Consider the following 19,155-nt stretch of genomic DNA (forward strand, 5'->3'; position numbering starts at 1 on the left):
TTTTTCTCATGGTACAGTCTTCTGTTGTGACTCCCACAAGTAGAACTTGTGACCTTTAGAGAAGTTAATATTTATTTTAGAATTTCAGAATGTATTTCATGGCAGCATTCAGCTTTGAGTTACTCTGTTATTTTTGATTTTCATTTTTCTTCTTATATCTGTTTTATCCTCTGATATGTTTCATTTCAGATTTTTAGAAGCTTCTGATCATGTGTGGTCATTTAGGGCTACAAAAGCTCTGTCCTTGTAGAGTGTTCTTGACATGTTACTGCGCTACAGACGCAATGCAACATCCATCTTAAGGTCTCCCTGTTTGCTAGCCAGATGGGTAGCAAATGACCCCAAAAGTGAAAGAAATGAAAATTCATCAGGCAGTTAGAACTCAATGGTTAACTTGCAGTTCCAAAAACCTGCTCCAGGTGTTACATATATGTGTCTTTTCATGGAGATATAATGCAAATCCTTTCTTTTCAAGGATATGGTATTTTTTAAAATATCCTGAATTCCTTCCATGTGGCCTGGATATAAGAGAGTGCCTTAAATGTAAAAGTTTTAAGTACAAAAAATTCAACTAAATTTGGTATGTTTTCTTCAGTGTAGTAGAAGACTGTGCAAAACTTGATCTGCTTGAATTCTTTCATATATGAAGGAAACTTTCTTCTGAGTAAAACTAGAAAGTATTAATGTATAAAGTTGACACTTCTTAACTCAATGGTATTATGCCTGTCAATAATTAGTATTGAATTTATTTTTCTTTTTAGCATTTCATCTAGATAGAAGAAATTCACCACCGAACAGCTTGACACCGTGTCTAAAGATTCGCAATATGTTTGATCCAGTTATGTAAGTAAAACCAGTCATCTATCTGTATTTCTGTATTCTTTTGGAGGAGTCCATTTCTTTCCTCTGAAAGGGGTTTGGAAGAAGTGAAGAAACATGAACATGTTAAAACAAACATACAGGTTATAAAAAAAAAAATGTTTCTCTTAACATCTATGAGAAGGCAAAAAAGAAATCTTAACTGTCTGTCTTCTGTCCCTCATTGTATTGCTCTGTATCTTTGGCTTACTTCTTCAAGGATGTGGCATATAGGCAAACTATTTGGAGCAATGACTGATCTTTCTCCATTAATTAAATTTGTAAAATGTTCAATTGTATCAGCTGACAGAGGAGACTCATGTGGCCTGACAACAGATTGTAAGTTTTTAAAGTATTGTTAAGTATTCTGGAATATTTGGACTGTTACAGAGCTTGCACAGTTTGCATTTAAAAGGCTGAATTTAAATCACTTATTATTTTATGGCACTGTGACTGCCTAATTTTGAAGCAAATGGATTTTTGTAGTGGGAACAAATTAGTCTTGAGTACTGGTTTCTAATGCTCATGTAATTCTCATAATTCTAAAGTATGTAGTGTGTATGAATGAGTAACAAGCCTTGTTTCTCATACCAAGAGTTAAGGAAAAATAATTAATTTTTTTGGTAGTCTTTGAAATCTTCATCCGCTCCACTATTCTGTTATATCCCCTTTGGCTCTGGATCATGGTAGGAGTTGGGAACTAACACACAGGTTATGCCAGATAATCCTGTCCAGTCTTTGAAGTCTCTTTTTCCACTGTAAAGAGATACAGGGAATCCAGTAACTTCTCTGGAGTAAATTATTCCTCAATGTGATTATACAAGGGAAAAATGAGGATTCTGTGTCTTAGAGGGTAAATAGCTGGGACTGAAGAATATAAGAAATTGAGTGGAAAATAAAACCTATTGATTAGGACAGGGAGGAACAGGAAATAGGGGTGGACATCACAGTATGGACTTGCAAGGTTTTGCAAGTGATTGCAAGGTTTGGATGTGTTTCTTCAGCCTTTTTTCTAACCACACCTAATTACTTCAGTTCCTTGTCTAGTTAACTGAAAAGCTGTTAGCTAATTTGGCTGGGGACAGTGTTACCCCTAGCATAGAGAAGTACTCCAAAAACCTTTTCTCAATGGCTTTGAGACTTAATGACTGGTCGAAGACACCAGGTTCTGTGGCTTCTGTAGTAATTTTTGGGTTGCAGTAGGGCAAGCAAGACTGAAATTTTAGGTGTTGTTCTTGAAGCAAATTGATCCTCCTGTAGGACGATTAAATAAAACATGAGATTTACAGAGAGTTTTAAGTGAGATGAACATCCTTATTGTCCTTGCTTCAAAAAAGACTTTGTGAGCTATACTGGTTAGTCTGAGTGGTACTAAAACAAGTCCGTTCCTGAAGCTTCACTGTAATATTTATTGGTATGTTGTATTGGCTACTTTCCTGTTTCAGAATGTTAGCAGTTCAAAATGTCTGCTGTTAACGGAACTAATTACCGAGATGTTATTTTTGTCAGAACAATCTCCCTTTTTTAACCTATATCTTTGCTGTAAGCCTCAGTGTTTTTCAGTACTGACCCAGTCCATGCCCAACAGGTGCATTAAAAAGCCCCTACATTTATAGGCTGGGAGTTGTTGTGTTTTGACACTTGTCTTTAATGTCTATGTCCACTGTTTTGAACATTGCGACTTCTAGTACATTGACTTTTTGTAGACCTTTTCTTTTGGAATTTGACCGAGCTCCATTACTGGACTGCTGGATTATAGTTCATAGTGGGATAGTTCATCCAATTCCATCTTGTACTCCCTAGCCCATTCCTCTTCTGTGAGCTGTCTTTCAGAGGACTGTTGCTCAAGGAAATAACTCCTAGGGTATGATAAGAACTATCTTAAAGAAAACACAGACACAAACAAAAATCAAAACCCTCAGTGCTAGACAGACTGTATTATTAATCTCCTTGTGTCATTAGAGGAAGGAGGCTTATGTTCTTGTCCCAGATCTGAAAGGGATGAATACTTTAACTGACCACCTAAAACACAGAATGTACCAGTATTTGTGATTAGATTGTCAAGTATTGTTTTGATGTTTGCTGTGGGTACAAGGTATGTTTAACAAAACTAGTTTTAGCTGCTCTTTAAGTGACTGTATACTAACAGTAATGACTGAATTCTTTTCAGCAGTATACCAGTAGCTGTTAGAAGCAGCCCCATGAAAGAGGCCTTTTTTCTTGACTAGAGAATCATCTAGGGAATATACCAGTTAATTTGTTTTTATTAATGTTAGCACAGCAAATAATCATCTTTCTACTGCCAAAAGTCAGGACACATATCAAGAGAACAACTTGTCCAGCTTGTTCATTTGTACATTGTGAACCTTCACATCACAGCAGCAGACTTTGTTGTGTATTCTAGACATTTACTATGCAAGGCAGAAACATGTTTTTTAAAATATCAGTCTAAGCATCACTTTGATAAGCCCATTTTAGGACAACACCCCACCCCCCCCAAACAGAGGTTATTCCTTTTGATTTCTGGGGTTGAATTTTCTTAAGTGGACTATAGGAGCCAATTACTTTGTGTTCAGTAGGAAAAGTACTAAATCTGTCCCAGAGGCATTTACCAGAAAATTGTCAAGTTACAGAGAAACCAGACAAAGTGGGGAAGTATGAGAATGTTGTGAATGTTTTAAAAATTATGTAATCCATTAAATCTTTCATTGTTTGCCTAGGGAAATAGGTGATCACTGGCATCTAGCAATTCAAGAAGCAATCTTGGAGAAATGTAGTGATAATGATGGAATTGTTCATATTGCCGTAGACAAAAATTCACGTGAGGTGAGTGTCTTTCCAGTAACATCTTAATAGTTTGTTCATCCTTTTCAACTGGACTTGCAAAAAACCCAAACCACTCTCTCTCTTGCTTAGGGCTGTGTATATGTCAAGTGTCTCTCCCCGGAGTATGCTGGAAAGGCTTTCAAGGCATTACATGGCTCTTGGTTTGATGGTAAGGAATGGGAGTTTATAACAAAACGTGTAGAAATTACAGAAGATGGGTGCAGTTGCAGTTGTTTTAAATGGTGAAATGTCTTGTATCTAAAGTATTGAGCAGTAACAAAAAAACTGGTAAACTAATTTTGATGTAATGACATATATGTGCTTTTACATCTTGAAGCAAAATGCAATAATACTGAACTAGAAGGTTTCTCTTTTCCTATTTCTTTGCCTCATAGGAAAGCTGGTAACAGTAAAATACCTGCGACTAGATCGGTATCATCATCGTTTTCCCCAGGCTCTTACTTGTAACACTCCACTGAAGCCATCAAACAAACACATGAACTCTATGTCACATCTGCGTCTTCGGACAGGCACAACTAATTCTCAGGGAAGTTCCTGAGAAAACTTTCTACAACTGCTAGGACTGTTACTTGCAACAGGAACGTTCCTGTTCAGCTGCCGTCTTCCTTTTTTAGTGCTTTTTGTATGTAATACTTTAATGAATTAAATAAAAGGTTGAACGTTCCAGAAATCTTGTTTCCAAAGGGACTTAGCAGTGAGGCAGTAATACTGAGCTGACAGTAAAGAAAAAGAAAAAAAGTTGTTTCACAAAGTTTTCCAGGGCTATAGTAAACCAATGCATTTAAGTTTTGCATGAGGAATACCGATTTCATTATACATTTGCAGATGTGGTGACTGTATTTTTGCACCAAGAAGTGTTTTTGATAATACAAAAGCATGGAGAAAAGAAGACTTCCTGTATTTCCATAGTTTCCTGTGAAATAATCTTGTGGGTATTTTGTAACAAGCAACCTACAGTTCCTGATGGTGACTAAGTTAAAAGAAAATTTCAGTCAATATTAGTTTTTTGTTGCTGTATAAGAATCTTTTTCTGCAGCTGGGGTATGGGGAAGGTGAATTTGGCATTAGTGGTTGCATATCAGTGTGAGGGAAGATGAACTGAATGCCGATGTACTGACTTTTGTATATAAATGTAAATGCTGGTGGTGGCAAAAAGGGTTGTGTTCTGTGAGGATGTCTGCATCGAAGCAGCAAATAAGCTTCCTATTTGATTTAAAACCTATTGTTTTATATGGTTTTGGCTGTACCATGACAAGAGGCCAAATACCTAAAAGTGTTGGATACAGGTTAAATATCTTTTATAGGTTTTATATAAAATACCGGACTGATTTTGTGTGAAAGGTCTGATACCAATTGTAATGAATTCAAATTTGTGAGCAATAAAGAAGCAATTGGCAGATACTGGAAAAATATTTTGTGAAAAGCTGTATTTATTATTACAAGTGTCAGGGCTGTGACAAAATACCATTGGATTAAGTGACATTCCTAGTATATTATAACATGTTTTAATTAACCATTTATCTGTTAAAATTTTAAAAGGTACATACTTCCTTGCAACAATTTTGGCTCATGCAAACTAGTGCAGCTGACAGTAAATCTTGTGATTCCAAGCTTGTAAGTTTACTTACATTTACCTAGAAGTACAAAATTGTTGCTGAGAAGCTTAGTTGCAAATCTAAGATTATTGGCTTTACTAATCCCCAGTCCTACAACAATTTTACCTATTTATCCAGCTGAACATCCTGTAGGAGGTGAGACTGGAAGCACACCAGTCCCACAAATTTTACTGAAACTCACTTTACTTTGTAGATATGATGGATCTGCAGCATGAACTTGCACAAATAATGCACGTTTTTCTTACGGTTAAGTAAACATGATGCACACTATTCTGCAACAGGAAATCCTATTGTGCCTTACCTTTGTGCTTTTGTGGGCACCATGTTTATTATTGGAGAGTTTGTTAACCGAAAAATTTTAAATCCTCGGTTTTATGTCTCAGATGCTAATGAATGAGTATATATAATATATAATCAGCCATGCAGAATTCTACTTACCAAGGACAAGTACATATTTTTGATGGGTAAGTGGATTGTGCCAGGTCTGGTAGATTTTTGATGAGTTTTACTATATACATATATGTATATGTATAATATACATGTATATGTATTATATATGTATATAAACTAATTTTGTTGTATTTGATGTGCATCATAGTGATTTGTTAACCTGACCTTAGTGACCCCATCTTGTGACCTGTTGCAAGAGTGAATGTAAAAATAGCTGTGGCATTTTAAAAGGTCGCCTTGATGCAAATGCATCTATCTTGCTTCTAAAATATATTTCTTGTAAACAGTGTACATTTTAATTGTAATATGTACTATTATGCAGCTTATTTTACCTTAAACTGTTAAGTTGACCAATATCCCTTCCTGCAAGACAGAGGGGAATATGTATGATATCTGAACATTTGAGAAAAATCAGATGTTTGTTGTAACTTGTCACTCTATCCTGTAAAAACAAACAAAAAAACCAAAACAGACTCGAATTAAAGGTTTATTAGGGGTTTTTATATGTGTCTCACCTTCTAGATATTTGGGTGTCTCTGACTCAACTACTTTTCTCATCTGGGGGCAGAGGGGGAGATTAATTTGTTACAGCCACCTAACTAATTTTTAGTATTTGTTGAGATGTGAACAGGTGCTACCATGAGCTGACACATAGAGCTGAGCTTCACTTAACTGTCTGTCAGCTTGACTTTAGTCCTGATTTTGTATGCAGGGAGTGCAGAGGCATTACCTTGATTCCTAAGTTGCAGACATGCCATGTTGTCTGACCTGCTAGAAGACGGGGGTGAAGAGCCTTAACCTTGTGCTTTCAGCCTCTTTCTTGTATTTTGAGATAAAAAAAGCCATCAAAGGGATTTTGATAGACTAACAAACAGAAAAGATAGGTTTTTTTCCCTGTCATTATCTTAATGCTGTTTTAAAAATATTCTAGTGACAAGTTGAAGGTTTGGGAGATAGGAGGAGCAAAGAAGGGTGTGTAAGTCCATTATTTACATTCACTTGCCCCGCGTACGTGTATACCTGTCCCGTGGGAAGGGGAGCAGGAGGAGGGAGCAGTTCGATGTCGTTCAGTTCCCTCCTTTCTGGACGCTAGGCACGGTGGGCATTGAGCGCTGTCGTAGTGTCGCGGCCGGTGCCGAAGTCAGGAGCTGGCTCCGCGTGGGAGCCGCGGGTGGGAGCCGCGGGCCGGAGCCGCTGCGGCGCTGACAGCGCTGCCCCCGCTCCCGGCCGGCGCCGCGCAGGCAGCTGGCGGTCACGGCGGGGCTGTCTCCACTCGGCCAGAGCGCTCCGGCCGGAGCTCTGCTTGGAGCTGCAGGAACGTCACTTTAGAAGGGCGAGGAGCCTCTTCGTCGGCCTGCCCGAAGCGCACCCTTTAACCCTTTAGGACAGGGCACTCCGGCCCTGCCGCGGCGGCGGGACGGGACAGGCCGGGGTCCGGGCCGCCTCCCCGCGCTGCCGGGTCGCGCCGGGAGTGCGGCAGGAGTCTCCCGGCTCCATGTTCATATTTGGCGTTGGCCGCCGGTGCCCAGGAATTTCCCGTCATGCTCCCCGGGCGGCGGGCCCGTCACTGCGCTCCCGCGGGGCGGGGGGGCCGGGGCCGCTCGCTCGCTCCCTCGGGCCGCTCCCATGCGCGCTGCGCCGCCGTCGCCGCTGCTCCCCGCGCTCTGCCTGGCGCTGGCGGCCGCCGCAGGAGCCGCAGGTAGGACCGCAGGTAGGAACCGCAGGTAGGAGCTGCGCCCGGCCCCCCGCCTCCACACGGGCCCCCGCTGCCGTGCCGCGGAGAGGGCGGGCCGGGGGCTGCGGCGGGGGCCAGGGGAGGAGCGGCCCCGGCGGCGCGGGGGGCCGGGCCGGGCCGGGCCGGGCCGCACCTGCCGGGGCTGCGGCGGCAGCGGAGGGGAGCGGGTCGGCGCTGAGGGGGACAACGCGGGCCCTGCTGGCGGCCGAGAGCGGGGCTGGGGTCGGGGGTCGGTCGAGTCGGTCCCCGTGTCGCGGAGCGAGCCCCTGACAGCGCTCGTCATCCCCGCATCCCGGCCGCATCCTGGCTGTGCCGTTCCTGTGGCCGCCGCGGCGCCTGGACCCTGGCGCGGCGCAGCCCCTGGCTCCGGCTGTCCTGCGCTGGAGCTGGAGCTCCTGACTCTGAAACGGGGTGCACAGCGGAATAGCTGGCTCGGGGAAGCAGCGCTTGACCGAGTGCGTAATGAGTTCAGTTCAGCCGCGGTCGCCAGCTCGGTAAATTGTGCAGCGCTGGGTCGAGAAAGGAGCTTAAACTTCACAAATGAGCTCAGAAATTGGTTGTGTTTTTCTAAGGAAGCCCAGTGTGTTTGCTGACTAGGTCTGTTTGGTGTTACTCTTCTGACAGATACAATTGATGCACAGGATAAAGTATAATTTATTTCTTACTGTCCCCTGCCCAAGTTGATGTAGCTGTACTTGGTGCATCTTAATATTCCTGGAAACAGAAATGAGACTTAATTAAGCTTCCTGTAGTATTTGACAAATTAGCTATAAATGCTGTCTCTCCTGCTTGAGCTGAATTTTCAGTCATCACCCTCTTAAGAACAAAGACTGTATTTAAGCACTGTGGTTTTAAACAAGCACAACTGTGTATTAAAAATGCTAAATCTAACACTAGTTATCTACAGATAAGGCCAGATGTCAACTGTTATCTAGTGATAAATGCTGTAAGGTAATCTCTGTAAGTGTTCTGACCCTAAACACAGCATTTAGGAAAGTGTAGAGCCTTATGTTATATATGTCATGCTCTTAGCTCTTTCTCTGTTGCTACAATTAAAACGGTTCTGAAAGTGCACTCTCTGGACAGATAGATGTCAGAATGAGAAATCTGCAATAGCCAGATGCTTTGCCTTACTAATACGGCTTGTTTATGGCAGTGGAAGAGCCATCTCCACTCCCACTATGGCACAGTGCCACTCATCTGAATCCAGAATTTAATGCTTAGAATTTGTCCTGCTTATGTTCTTGTCCTTGCTGAGTAAACACAAGTGCTTTCTGTCTTATTTGCTGATGATTCCCAACTTCTTGTTACGTTGCTGCGTGCCTTTGCAGTTTGTCATGATTCCTTGTCTGCCAAATTTGGTTGGTAACAGTGCCCTTTAAGTCTGATTCTGGGAGTAGTTTCCATGTGGCTTGTCATCTTAATCAGACGTTTGCTCATAGTTTCTAAAAGAATCGCCTGCCTTGCTTTAGACATGGCTTATTTTAGAACAGTATTTCTCTACTGTCTTTTAAAATTTATGTAGGGAATTAAATATGGTCAGCACCTTAACCAGAGCTACTAAATAATCCTGAAATTCTGAGATTAAAAAAGGAATTTTTTAAAAAATAAAGTTCTGCATTGCTTTGTTAAAACCACTGAAATTAGTGGAGTTAAATAATATATAGTTCAGTCCAGAATGTGGTTGGTTGGTCCTTTTCCTGTTTGATATTCCTTGGATCTTTTTATAATACACATTTGGAAAGATTTTTTAGGAGGAAAAAACAATTCTGTTTTTCTTCCAAAAGCACAATCTTTAAAAACAGTGCCTTTGTAGATGGAGTAATGTTTCTATATTTGGTAGCAAAGCCATATAAAGCAGTTGATCCTAGACAAAAATAAAGTCTTTTGACTGAGTGACCTTGCTCATTTTTCCAAGTGGTAGCAGTTACATGCTCTCACAGGGGTTAGTTAATTCAGATGTTTATGTTTGTACATACTGTAAGAATTTCTTATTTTTTGTTTGTACATACCATAGGAATTCCTTACAGCTGTTCAATAAGGGCAACTTGCACGTGAGGGAGATATTTGGTCCTTTGCCCTGTTATTTATGAAGGTATGGGAGGATCTTGTTTACCTACTCGTGTTTTGCCAGCTTTGTAAGCTGATACTCGTTTCTGTACCACTGAAAAGCCAGCCTATTTATTACACTAGAAATGCTAGAAAACGGAATTTCTCTATTAGGTGGATGGTTAATGGTTCTTTTGTTATTTATTTTAAAAGATGGGGGAATAAAAGTCAGTAGGGGGAGAGAAGAGAACACTCTGTTAAGGATTTAATCTTCTCAGACAGAAGGTTAAGAAGTCTGCCTGTCTGCATCTGACTGGCATTGCTACAAGCCAGCAATGCAGTAAAGCCATCCAATTTGGAGATAGCTTTGTTGAGCTGCATAATTCAAGTGAGTGTGTCCTCATTACAGAGCAACTCTTAAGCTACATGCAGCATTATATTAGTCATAGGTAGGGAATATGACCTTCTTTTCCCCTATTATTTTTCTTTTTCATTAAAAGCTGCAATTTGAGCAGCACCCAGGCTATGTATGAACTCAAGCCATGGAGGCTTTAGCTGATGGGAAAGTGGGATAAACATCAGCCTAATTACAACTTGGTTTAGCTGTAGTTTAAGGGTTCCTTAGCCAAAAGACCCCCCCCAAAAATTCCTGGTGTGTTTATGATGTTGTAATTAGGAATTACTGTTGAATAAAGTTAGGTGTGGATTTATCTTCCCCTCAGTTACTCTGAAGTTGGTATGCTTATTTTGGAACAAACTACAAGGCTAGACAGAAATAGGGTGTTTCTTGCTCTGGAGTAATTGTGTCCATACATGGAGTTATTTAGAGGTTACTTTCCCTACACAAGACAGAGGCCTTTTAAACAGAACAACAAAAAACCTGGGAGATTTTGGGGCATTTTTTCTTAGTGTCTTATAGAGAAAGAAGTGGCTACAGGTTAACTTTCCCTTCCCTTTCTCACCTTGCTTTGGTAGGATTTACTGTTATCTTTTCAGAGGCTTCATTTCCCTCAGGAGGATCTTTGGTTCTCAGTGAGCTATTAATATGTACTAGCTTAAAAAAAAAAAGTATGAAACTTAAGATCTAAGTCCTTCTCTGTGGCAATTTGTGAATGTGTAACCACCTAGTGGTGTTTTTAAAGTAATTTTCAACCAACCACTTAAGAAAAGGAAGGGAACACATATTGCATTATTAACTTCTACCAGAAGATGAAGAAAGTCATTGTGTGTTTTAACAGGGATTTTTGTGTCTTTAGTCTGTGAAGATGCTGATCTGTATTTTTTGCCTGAAAATAGGGTAGAAGAATTCTTTGAGAACCCCATTTATGGTGAGGTAATTGGAAATTATAATTTATCTGCTTAGCTCCAACCTTCTGGTTCTCATTTAGCAACCTCAATTCTGCATTATCTGAAAACCACACAGTCTAGCAACCGGAGCTGGGAATAAAGAGGCTTTTTGCAATAAGGGCTTTAAGATCTGAGGAATTGAACGATACTAGCCCAAAACAGGCAAGAACAATACTTACACTTATAAGGTGCTAATACAGTTTTGCTGTCCTCACAGACTTAAATTATAGTTTAGCATTGTTTTGTAAAATAATTAATAGTGTGAGTACTTCTTTATTTCCAGAAAGTTTTGGATTTAAACATGATTCAGCTTTTGTGTGTTGCACAGACAAAGTCTAAGGACAGGACTTCTGTAGAGTTCCCCAGTTTACTCTTTCCTTTCAGTAGCTTCTGAACATCAGGACTGATGATTTCTTTGAACTGTGGGCAGCAGCCTAGCAAAATGTACATAGCGTGCTAACACATTGTTTTGTTGGGAAGCTATGCTACCTCATCCAAGAAATTTTAAGAGTAATGTTGTGCATGGCATTTGGAAGTATTTCCCCACGGGTCTCTTTAACTCTGTGTTCTTCCAAAAGGGGACAACGCCTTTGTGTTTCACCTGATGGAAAACAAATCCCTACTACCAGGGAATAACAATAGCGCTGATGGAATGTAGCTGCCAAATGCCACTACTTTCACTCTCACCACACAATGAAAATGGAAAAAAATTCAACACATGGAACCGTAGCAGCTTCCTGGGGAAGTGATCTGTGCCAGTTGCTGCCAAAAGAAAGCAACCCACAAAGTGTTCCTTCTGGCTGAAGGATTGCCCTGTTCTTTTTCCTCTCCGTTACCCGGTGCATGGTTCTCAGGGAAATCCGCAGGTGAGGCTGTTCCAGCTGCCTGCACAGAGAGTGTAGGTGATTTGAATGACTTCGAGGACCTTCGAGGTGGGTTGATGGGTGAGAGCTGCATGCATGTCTCTTTCAGTTCATGCAGCACAGTGAGTCTGGCCTTGGCTTTCCTGCAGCTGGTTCAAGAGCGAGCTTTGGCTTGATATAAAGTTGCTCAGTTGACTAAGAAAAATGGTTAAATACACAAGCAGGCTTTGCCACCTGGGTCAGATTGTCACCATTCTGCTGCTGGGAGGAAGCTTGATATTAAATATAAAACCAGTGCAGATCCATCCTAATGTGTCCTGATGATGAACAGTCAGAGCTTACACTCAGTTCAAGTTGAATTTGTACTAATGAGTGATTCAGTAGTGCACTGATCCAGTCTGCACAACGCTGAAACCAAGGCTTGCAAGTCAGATTGGTTAGGCTTCCACTCCTGCACACCAACACCACTGTCAGTAGCCATAGCACAAGTGTGTGAGAGAGATGGGAATAAGACAGGAGCAGATGCTTTGGCTGCCAGCTCAGGGATAGGTGGAAAGATAGAGGTGGATCAGTCAACTGTGAAATAACAGCCTTGAGATGCAAATTCAGAAACTATACAATAAAATGATTTGGGTTTTCTATAGCATTATCATCTCTGCTTTTGAATGGCTGCAGAAAAGGAAAATCCGCTTGTTGGTAAAAGCTTTAATATTTAACTGCTTGCAATGTATTTTTAGACTGTATCTTCATTTTTTCCTTTTTTTTCAGAATTAAAATCAGTGTTTCATCAGATCTTTTGTGTACATGGTGGAAAAGTACACTGTGCTGACGGCACACCTCTTAACATCTCTTTTCATGCGAGAAACCGAATTGTCTGTGTACGTGTTTGTTCTGTGTACTCCTGCTTTTACTTAAAGGCAAGCTCATGAAAGGGACAAGATCTTGTAGCAAATTAGTGGCTCACTGGGGAAGGGACCCACCAGATGCTCCTGGTATCTAAACTGCTACCTGGCATCCCTCAACCAAAAACAAGGCAGCTTTGCTACTTGCCTCTGAACTTGAGAGGTGCTGGTTTGTACCAATTTATTCTAGCAGTTGTTGAATCATGTTGGGAAGGATTACAATAGATATTTTGCAAGACTCTAGGCTCTTCCCGTGAAGTCTTAAAGTGTGAAATACAGTAGCTGTCTGGGGAAAAACAAGCCCTTTTTGTTGCTCAGTTACATATGAATTACAGACCAGTACATTTTGCTCTAATGACAGTCAAGTAATAACTGTGGCAGTAATAAAGACAGTGTAATAGCTGAGTGATGTAATGCTATTTAAGATGAGAGGAAGATTTTCAGAGCATTATCCCATTTCCACAATCACTCTTGTAGACTAAACAAGCCAAATGCTTAAAATTTTTTGCAGGGATTTGTCTTTCTGAACCACTCTTTTTGTTTTCACTTCTCCTCTGGGCTTTCCTCAATTGTCTCTGTCCTACACCCCAAACCAGGAGCATATTCCAACTCAGACTTCCTCCCAGTCCCTCCTGTTATATATTATGTTTCTCTTTTTAATAAACTCCAGATTGTTATCTGCCTTTTTAAATTATTTTTAATTCTTTCACACTGCTGGCTCAATGTATTGTCACTGTAACCTTGACATCATTTTCTGCTGTACAGCTGCTAATCTGGCATTCTTACTTTTGATTGTTTTGTGCATTTGAAGATTTCTTTTAAAGTTCAAATGTGATTCTTTGTACTTGGCTGTATTGAATTTTATCTTGCTGGGTTTTGACCATTTCTCCAATTTATTAAGACCATCTTGAGTTCTGGTCAGCTCTTCAGGGTGTTTCACACTCCTTGGAGGTTGGTGTCTCTGCAGTTTTAGTAGGATTACTTGCTGGGTTTTGGCCCTGATCAGTAGGAGAAACGCTGAACGAGTGTGTTTATTCAAGCAGCTCTGCACCTGTGATATAGGACCTTGATCCAAAAGAAAGGTGCTTTTCCAGTTTGCTTTATCTAGAAGTATTTTGTATTTGAGGTCTCTTTGATTTGGTGCTTTCCTTCTGCCTGTAGAGCACAAGGAAAGAAGGAAAGTATGTTAGTTCTGGGGTTAGATTTTGGCAAGCCCATCATGGTGGCTTACTGCTTTCTAATTTTCATTGCTTATTTATGGATTGTTTAGTATTTTGTTTCAAAAGCTTTCTGTGTGTTGAAGATAGATTTATGGCCATGTAATTCACCAGTCAGTCTTTTCTTCCTTTTTAAACATGGATATTACCCTCTTCCTCTTGAGATTTTGTAAAGGCAAAAACCTTTCAAAAATCCTCCAAGGTACATGCTCTTTTCTTGACAATTTCCCCTCCTTGTTTCCCAAACGCTTAGGAAATTTCCTAATCTGTCAGAAGAGGAAGAGCAACCTTAGGGAAAGATTTCAAGTGCACAGGATAGCTCCATCATCTTGGAATATAGTGATCAACACTGGTGTGCCTAATTTCTTACAGTCTGATATTTATGCAGCTAAAAGTTCCTGAAGTGCTGTTCATAAGAATGAGATGGAAAGCTTGATAGACTTTGATAAAGATTTCTCTTTAAAAAAAAATTGGCTTTGGCAGCTCCATTGACATGTTTTGTGCAGAGCAAGGTCTGCACAACAGATTTCAAGTTTGAAAGTAGTCACTGCAACTACTTCAGGCAATTGCCTCTGCTGTTTCTTAAACAGTCCTATTTCCAACCTGATAATCTGATGTGCGTGTTTTATTTTCTTTGTATTGGGTTACAAAGAGTGACATTTGCAGATGGGCTTAACTGATTATAGGTTATGGTTTATTAATTTTCTTACTTGTTTTGCCAAGCAACTATATTGAATTTCCAAACATGTAGATGACTCTAAGAGAATGTGAATCTTTCCATACATACATACTGAGGGTATAAAAATTACATACTGAGCAAATATATCAGAATTGTAATCAGTAATTATTATTTCAAAAATACTTAAGGTGGACATAGAGCTGGCATGTCCTTCATTGTTTTATCCTGACCAGGAATGCTGAAGGCTCTCACTGAGACGTGCTGAAGTGAACTACAGGAGAATGGCCCTGTGCTGGGGTCAGAGGATACTCTGGGGGCATGTCTGAGTGGCTGGGGAATTTCTAATGTCTCAGAGTGGTGTGAAATACCAGAACCAAGACAGGAAGGAGGGGTCCTGATGGTGTAAGTGTAGGATTTTCTTTTTTTTGGAGCACGAGTCCAAGTAGGACAGAAACAAACTGCATTTTGGGGCAATGCTTAATGAAGTTCCTGACAGCAGGCTGCGGCGGCGGGGGGGGGCTGCCTGCGGGTGCCTGCTGTTGCCTCTGCTGAAGGAAGTGGAACAGATGTCACTTTTAGGGACCGATTATGCAAAGAAAACGTCAACATTTATCTTAGAATATTGATCCAGAGGAAAGCTAAATTACAAAGCCTTGAAAGTAGCTGAAGGTTGAGGAAAGAGGAGAACGAAGTTGGTGGCTGCATTGTTGCCTTATGACTGGTGCCACCCCAGCTGCAGCACGGTTTGAGGGGGCTCCGTGCATGCCTGTGTGGCTGCTGCCAGGCCTGGCACTGCTGCAAGTCTGCTTTTACAGAGCGGGAGAAAGTATTTATGGGGGTTTTGTCCAAAGGTAAGTGCTTTTTGCAGAAAAGGTTTTGCATGGTTACTGCAAGTCCAGCCAGAGGGGTATAGGATGAGTATTTTTGCCTTTTGAATGCATTTAAGACTGGGAAATGTGGATTGACAAAAATGTGAAGTTTAATAAATATTTTCAATCTATTAAAAGAGTTAGAAGAGACACCTTCGTGTTTTGGACACTTCAAAGAGAATTGAAGAGAAGGGAAATAATTTAAGCAGGTTTTGCTAGAATTAATACTTGTTTTATTCAAGATTTGAAAAATAGCTTTAGGATGCCTAAAGGTGCAGATCCTTATGCTGCACAGACAATGTAGATATATTTAGCTAATTAAAAAAATAAAATTCTATGTTTGTGCATTTTTAAACTGCACTGGAATCAAAATCACAATTCAACTCACAGAGATTCCTCATAACATTTTTCACTGAAAATGTTTGTCTTTGGAATGTATTCAGAGGCTCGTGCACCTCTTCTATGAAGACAGGCTGAGAGAGCTGGGTTTGTTCAGCCTGGAGAAGAGAAGGTTCTGGAGAGACCTTAGAGCCCCTTCCAGTATCTGATGGGGGCTACGAGAGAGCTGGAGAGGGACTTTTCACAAGGACCTGGAATGACAGGACAAGGGGGAATGGCTTTAAACTGAGAAAGAGTAGGTTTAGATTAGATTACAGAGAAATTATTGACTGTGAGGGTTGTGAGGCACAGGAACAGGTTGCCCAGAAAAGTTGTAGATCCTCCATCCCTGGAAGTGTTCGAGGCCAGACTGGATGGGCCTTTGAGCAGCCTGGTCTAGTGGAAGGTGTCCCTGCCCATGGCAGAGGAGTTGGAACCAGAAGATCTTTAAAGTCCCTTCCAACTCAACCCATTCTGTGATTCTATGACTCTGACATTTTCTTTTGTAAGAAGGAGAGTGTTGAACAAATATTTTCATCCCTGTAATTACCTAAATAGATGTACATATAATCGGGGTTATTAAATGGCAGAAAATTTGGGTAGTGGGTTAAAATCAAGTGGACCTTATATTTGAATCAAATTTATTGCTGTTAGGACAGAAAGAGTTTTCCTTGCTCTCTCTTTTCAGTCATTAACATTCGGTATTCACTCAAAGCTTAAGTTATACTCTTTCCTTACTTGCTGTAATGTCTTCTCACTGCTATTCATCAAAATAAAAGTACACCCTTGACAAGAGAAGACTCAGGAGCTCCTATTGCAGGTGTAAGGCATTCTTTTATGTGGGTTGTTTTTTTTTTTGTTTTTGTTTTTGTTTTTTTTTTTTGGTTTTTTTTTTTGGTTGGTTTTTTTTTGTGTGCAATAAATAAGTCAGAGCTTCTATACGCTATAATTTTTCCAAAATATTTTTGGAGAAAAGGCTGAGGTTTCCTTGTATATTCATAAGGCTGCTCGGCATACCATCGTGACACAATCTGTGTGATCAAAGGTACATTTTTAAAGGATGCTTTTGTTCTGTTGATATATGCGTAGACGGGTGTGTGCTGAGGATGTTGTTTGAAGGACAACTCACGGGGCCGTGCAGCGTGTGCTTGTATCAAAGGCAGCTGGCACCGCTCGGTGGTGAGGAACGGTATTGGTTTGTAGAGAAAGCCACGTGGAAAATTTCCATGTAAGGGAGACTGCTGGGGAGAGACTGGCAGCTATGATGTCTTTAACTCGAAGTGCTTTTCTAGCAGCTGGGATGATAAAAAAAGAAACCACCACCTGAATTGCTCTGAAATGAAGTTATCCTACCTGACAGAGAGATCAGAACTAAATTTTATAAACCCTTTACTTAGACACATTTTTACAAAGTACAAGATACTCAGGTCTGATTCAGAGTCCGATCTAAAAATTATATTTTTCTCAAGTAGGAAATGATACAAATACAGGGAGATAATTCAGCTTTCAAATGCTGAAGAATGCAGGATGAATTAATTGATACAAAAAAGACAAATGTGTCCTTTGCACTGGAAGTTTATTTTTCTAGTAGGGTGCATGGGATCTATGGGCACATTATGTGCATATACATGTAGACAGATATTAGCACCAACCATCTTTTCAATTAAAAGAGTTTTAAATATCTTTAAAATCTGCTGGCCATAGACCTACTGATTGTTGATTAATTTCCTATATACACTGTAATAACTCCATGGCACCCATTGAGAATGCCTTAGTTTCCTGCTGTGGCAGGGAGTGTTGGGAGTTTTTATTCACTGATACAGATTTTATTCTGAGAACTCATTAAACTGGAGGGCAAAACCGTGTCTGGAATCACAACTGTTTTGGCTGCGATGTGTTTAGGGACCTTGCCTCCTTCTGTGAACTAGTAAGTGTCATTTCTACATTTCCTTACAGTGCCTCATAAAAGAGGGTCATCAAACTTAACTGGTCTGTTTGAGAATTCAGCTTCTCTGTGCAGCAGAAGTGGCAGCTTCCTTCATCCCTCCTGCAGCCTGGCTGTGCCGTGTGGGTCAGGAGTGCATGCTCAGCAAACCACTGCAGGGCTGGTTTGCACTCGTCTCATTGTGGAAAGAATGAGATGATGCTCTTTTGAAAAGGGTGTACTTTTTTGTTGTGTTGGTTGGAAGTCCTGTTAAGTCATACTAGTTAGCTGGAGGCTTTATCTTTGCTTCATTTATGAGATATTCTACCTAAGAGAAACTGCTCATGTCACGTATCTATTGTGTATCATTATCCAGGCAAATAATCTTTGTAAGGTGAGGAAAAAGTCGGCTGAGTTACAGAGTATTGTGTAACACAATTTAAAAGAACACCAATTCCAAATTATGTATTTGTTTAATCTTCAAAATTAGTTTTTTTGGTTTTTTTTTTTTTTTTTTTTTTTTTTTTTTTTTTTTTTTTTTTTTCCCTGGAGAAGTAAAAGCTAGTACAAAGGTGTTCCAGAAAAGCAGAATAGAAATTTCTGTTGAAGGGCTTCTGTTCATTGCTATAAAAGGAAGTTGTATTTAACTTTTTGCTGAATGATGCATGGGATTTTTCCCAAATTAAAAATAGAATAGAAAGCTAGTTATCACTGCTGTGTTAGTAAACCTGACAATGCAAATAATGGTGGAGAGGGAGACATACCTACTCAAACCAACCTGATAGCAAAAACGGGTTTGGTGTCTTGAAGTGCTAGGGTACCCCTTGGGTATTTCTATTCACAGCAGTAACCCAGAAATTTTTAATATTTTTTTTTCTTTTAGCATTGAGAATGAATCCTTTATTGGTGTGCAACACAAAAAGCTTTTGGGCTTGCCAGTAGGAATTGTTAAATTAAAAGGTTATTTCCAGAACACTTGTATCTCATCATCTGAGCACCAGAAGCAATTAAATCTTTACCACTGTGCTGGAGAGGACTGCCTGGAATGGAAAAGATGAGAAATTTTTCAAGATGTTGAAAGGATCGTGATTCTCGGAAAAGACCCATTTAAGAATAGTTTATGACCGTTGTAGTTATAAACTCACTGCCGTAAAAGGAATATGCTGTATGTTGGCAGGCTACCAAGTCAGGGAAAATGAAAGTGCAGTGCAGCACTATTTTAGTGCATGAGATCTTGGAGGAGCAGGAGTGGGGGGGAATCCCAATTGACTTATATTTACTTTCCTTTGGGAGGTATTGCCAGTCATAACTATTGGGAAACACTCTGCAAATGACAGATGTATGAGCACTTGCAAGGCTGAGAGACTCACTGGTTTCTGCCCTTAGCCAAGAATCCTTTCTTCCCAGGCTTGGGGACTCCT

At 40.4% G+C, this 19,155-nt stretch overlaps 2 protein-coding genes across 6 annotated transcripts in view; both read left to right on the forward strand.

Annotated features, from left to right (window-relative positions):
• The window catches only part of LEMD3 (LEM domain containing 3), a 43,637-nt gene extending 37,363 nt beyond the window's left edge, over positions 1–6,274 (forward strand). The window contains exons 10-13 of the mRNA XM_068998574.1: positions 762–843; positions 3,579–3,684; positions 3,775–3,853; positions 4,080–6,274. Coding sequence (XP_068854675.1) covers positions 762–843; positions 3,579–3,684; positions 3,775–3,853; positions 4,080–4,243 — 431 coding nt within the window. The 3' untranslated portion in view covers positions 4,244–6,274. The remainder of the gene's footprint in view (positions 1–761; positions 844–3,578; positions 3,685–3,774; positions 3,854–4,079) is intronic.
• An 897-nt stretch (positions 6,275–7,171) lies between these two features.
• Positions 7,172–19,155, forward strand: part of MSRB3 (methionine sulfoxide reductase B3) — an 86,304-nt gene continuing 74,320 nt past the window's right edge. For 2 of the 5 annotated variants that reach the window (XM_068998575.1, XM_068998588.1), the window contains exon 1: positions 7,252–7,470. In XM_068998575.1, coding sequence (XP_068854676.1) covers positions 7,267–7,470 — 204 coding nt within the window. In that variant the 5' untranslated portion in view covers positions 7,252–7,266. Of the gene's footprint in view, positions 7,483–7,776; positions 7,962–19,155 lie in introns of those variants that run through there. The other 3 variants (XM_068998622.1, XM_068998580.1, XM_068998614.1) reach the window with 3 other exon arrangements.

This window comes from Aphelocoma coerulescens, chromosome 1A (genome assembly GCF_041296385.1).
Source record: "Aphelocoma coerulescens isolate FSJ_1873_10779 chromosome 1A, UR_Acoe_1.0, whole genome shotgun sequence".
Classification (NCBI taxonomy): Eukaryota; Metazoa; Chordata; class Aves; order Passeriformes; family Corvidae; genus Aphelocoma; species Aphelocoma coerulescens.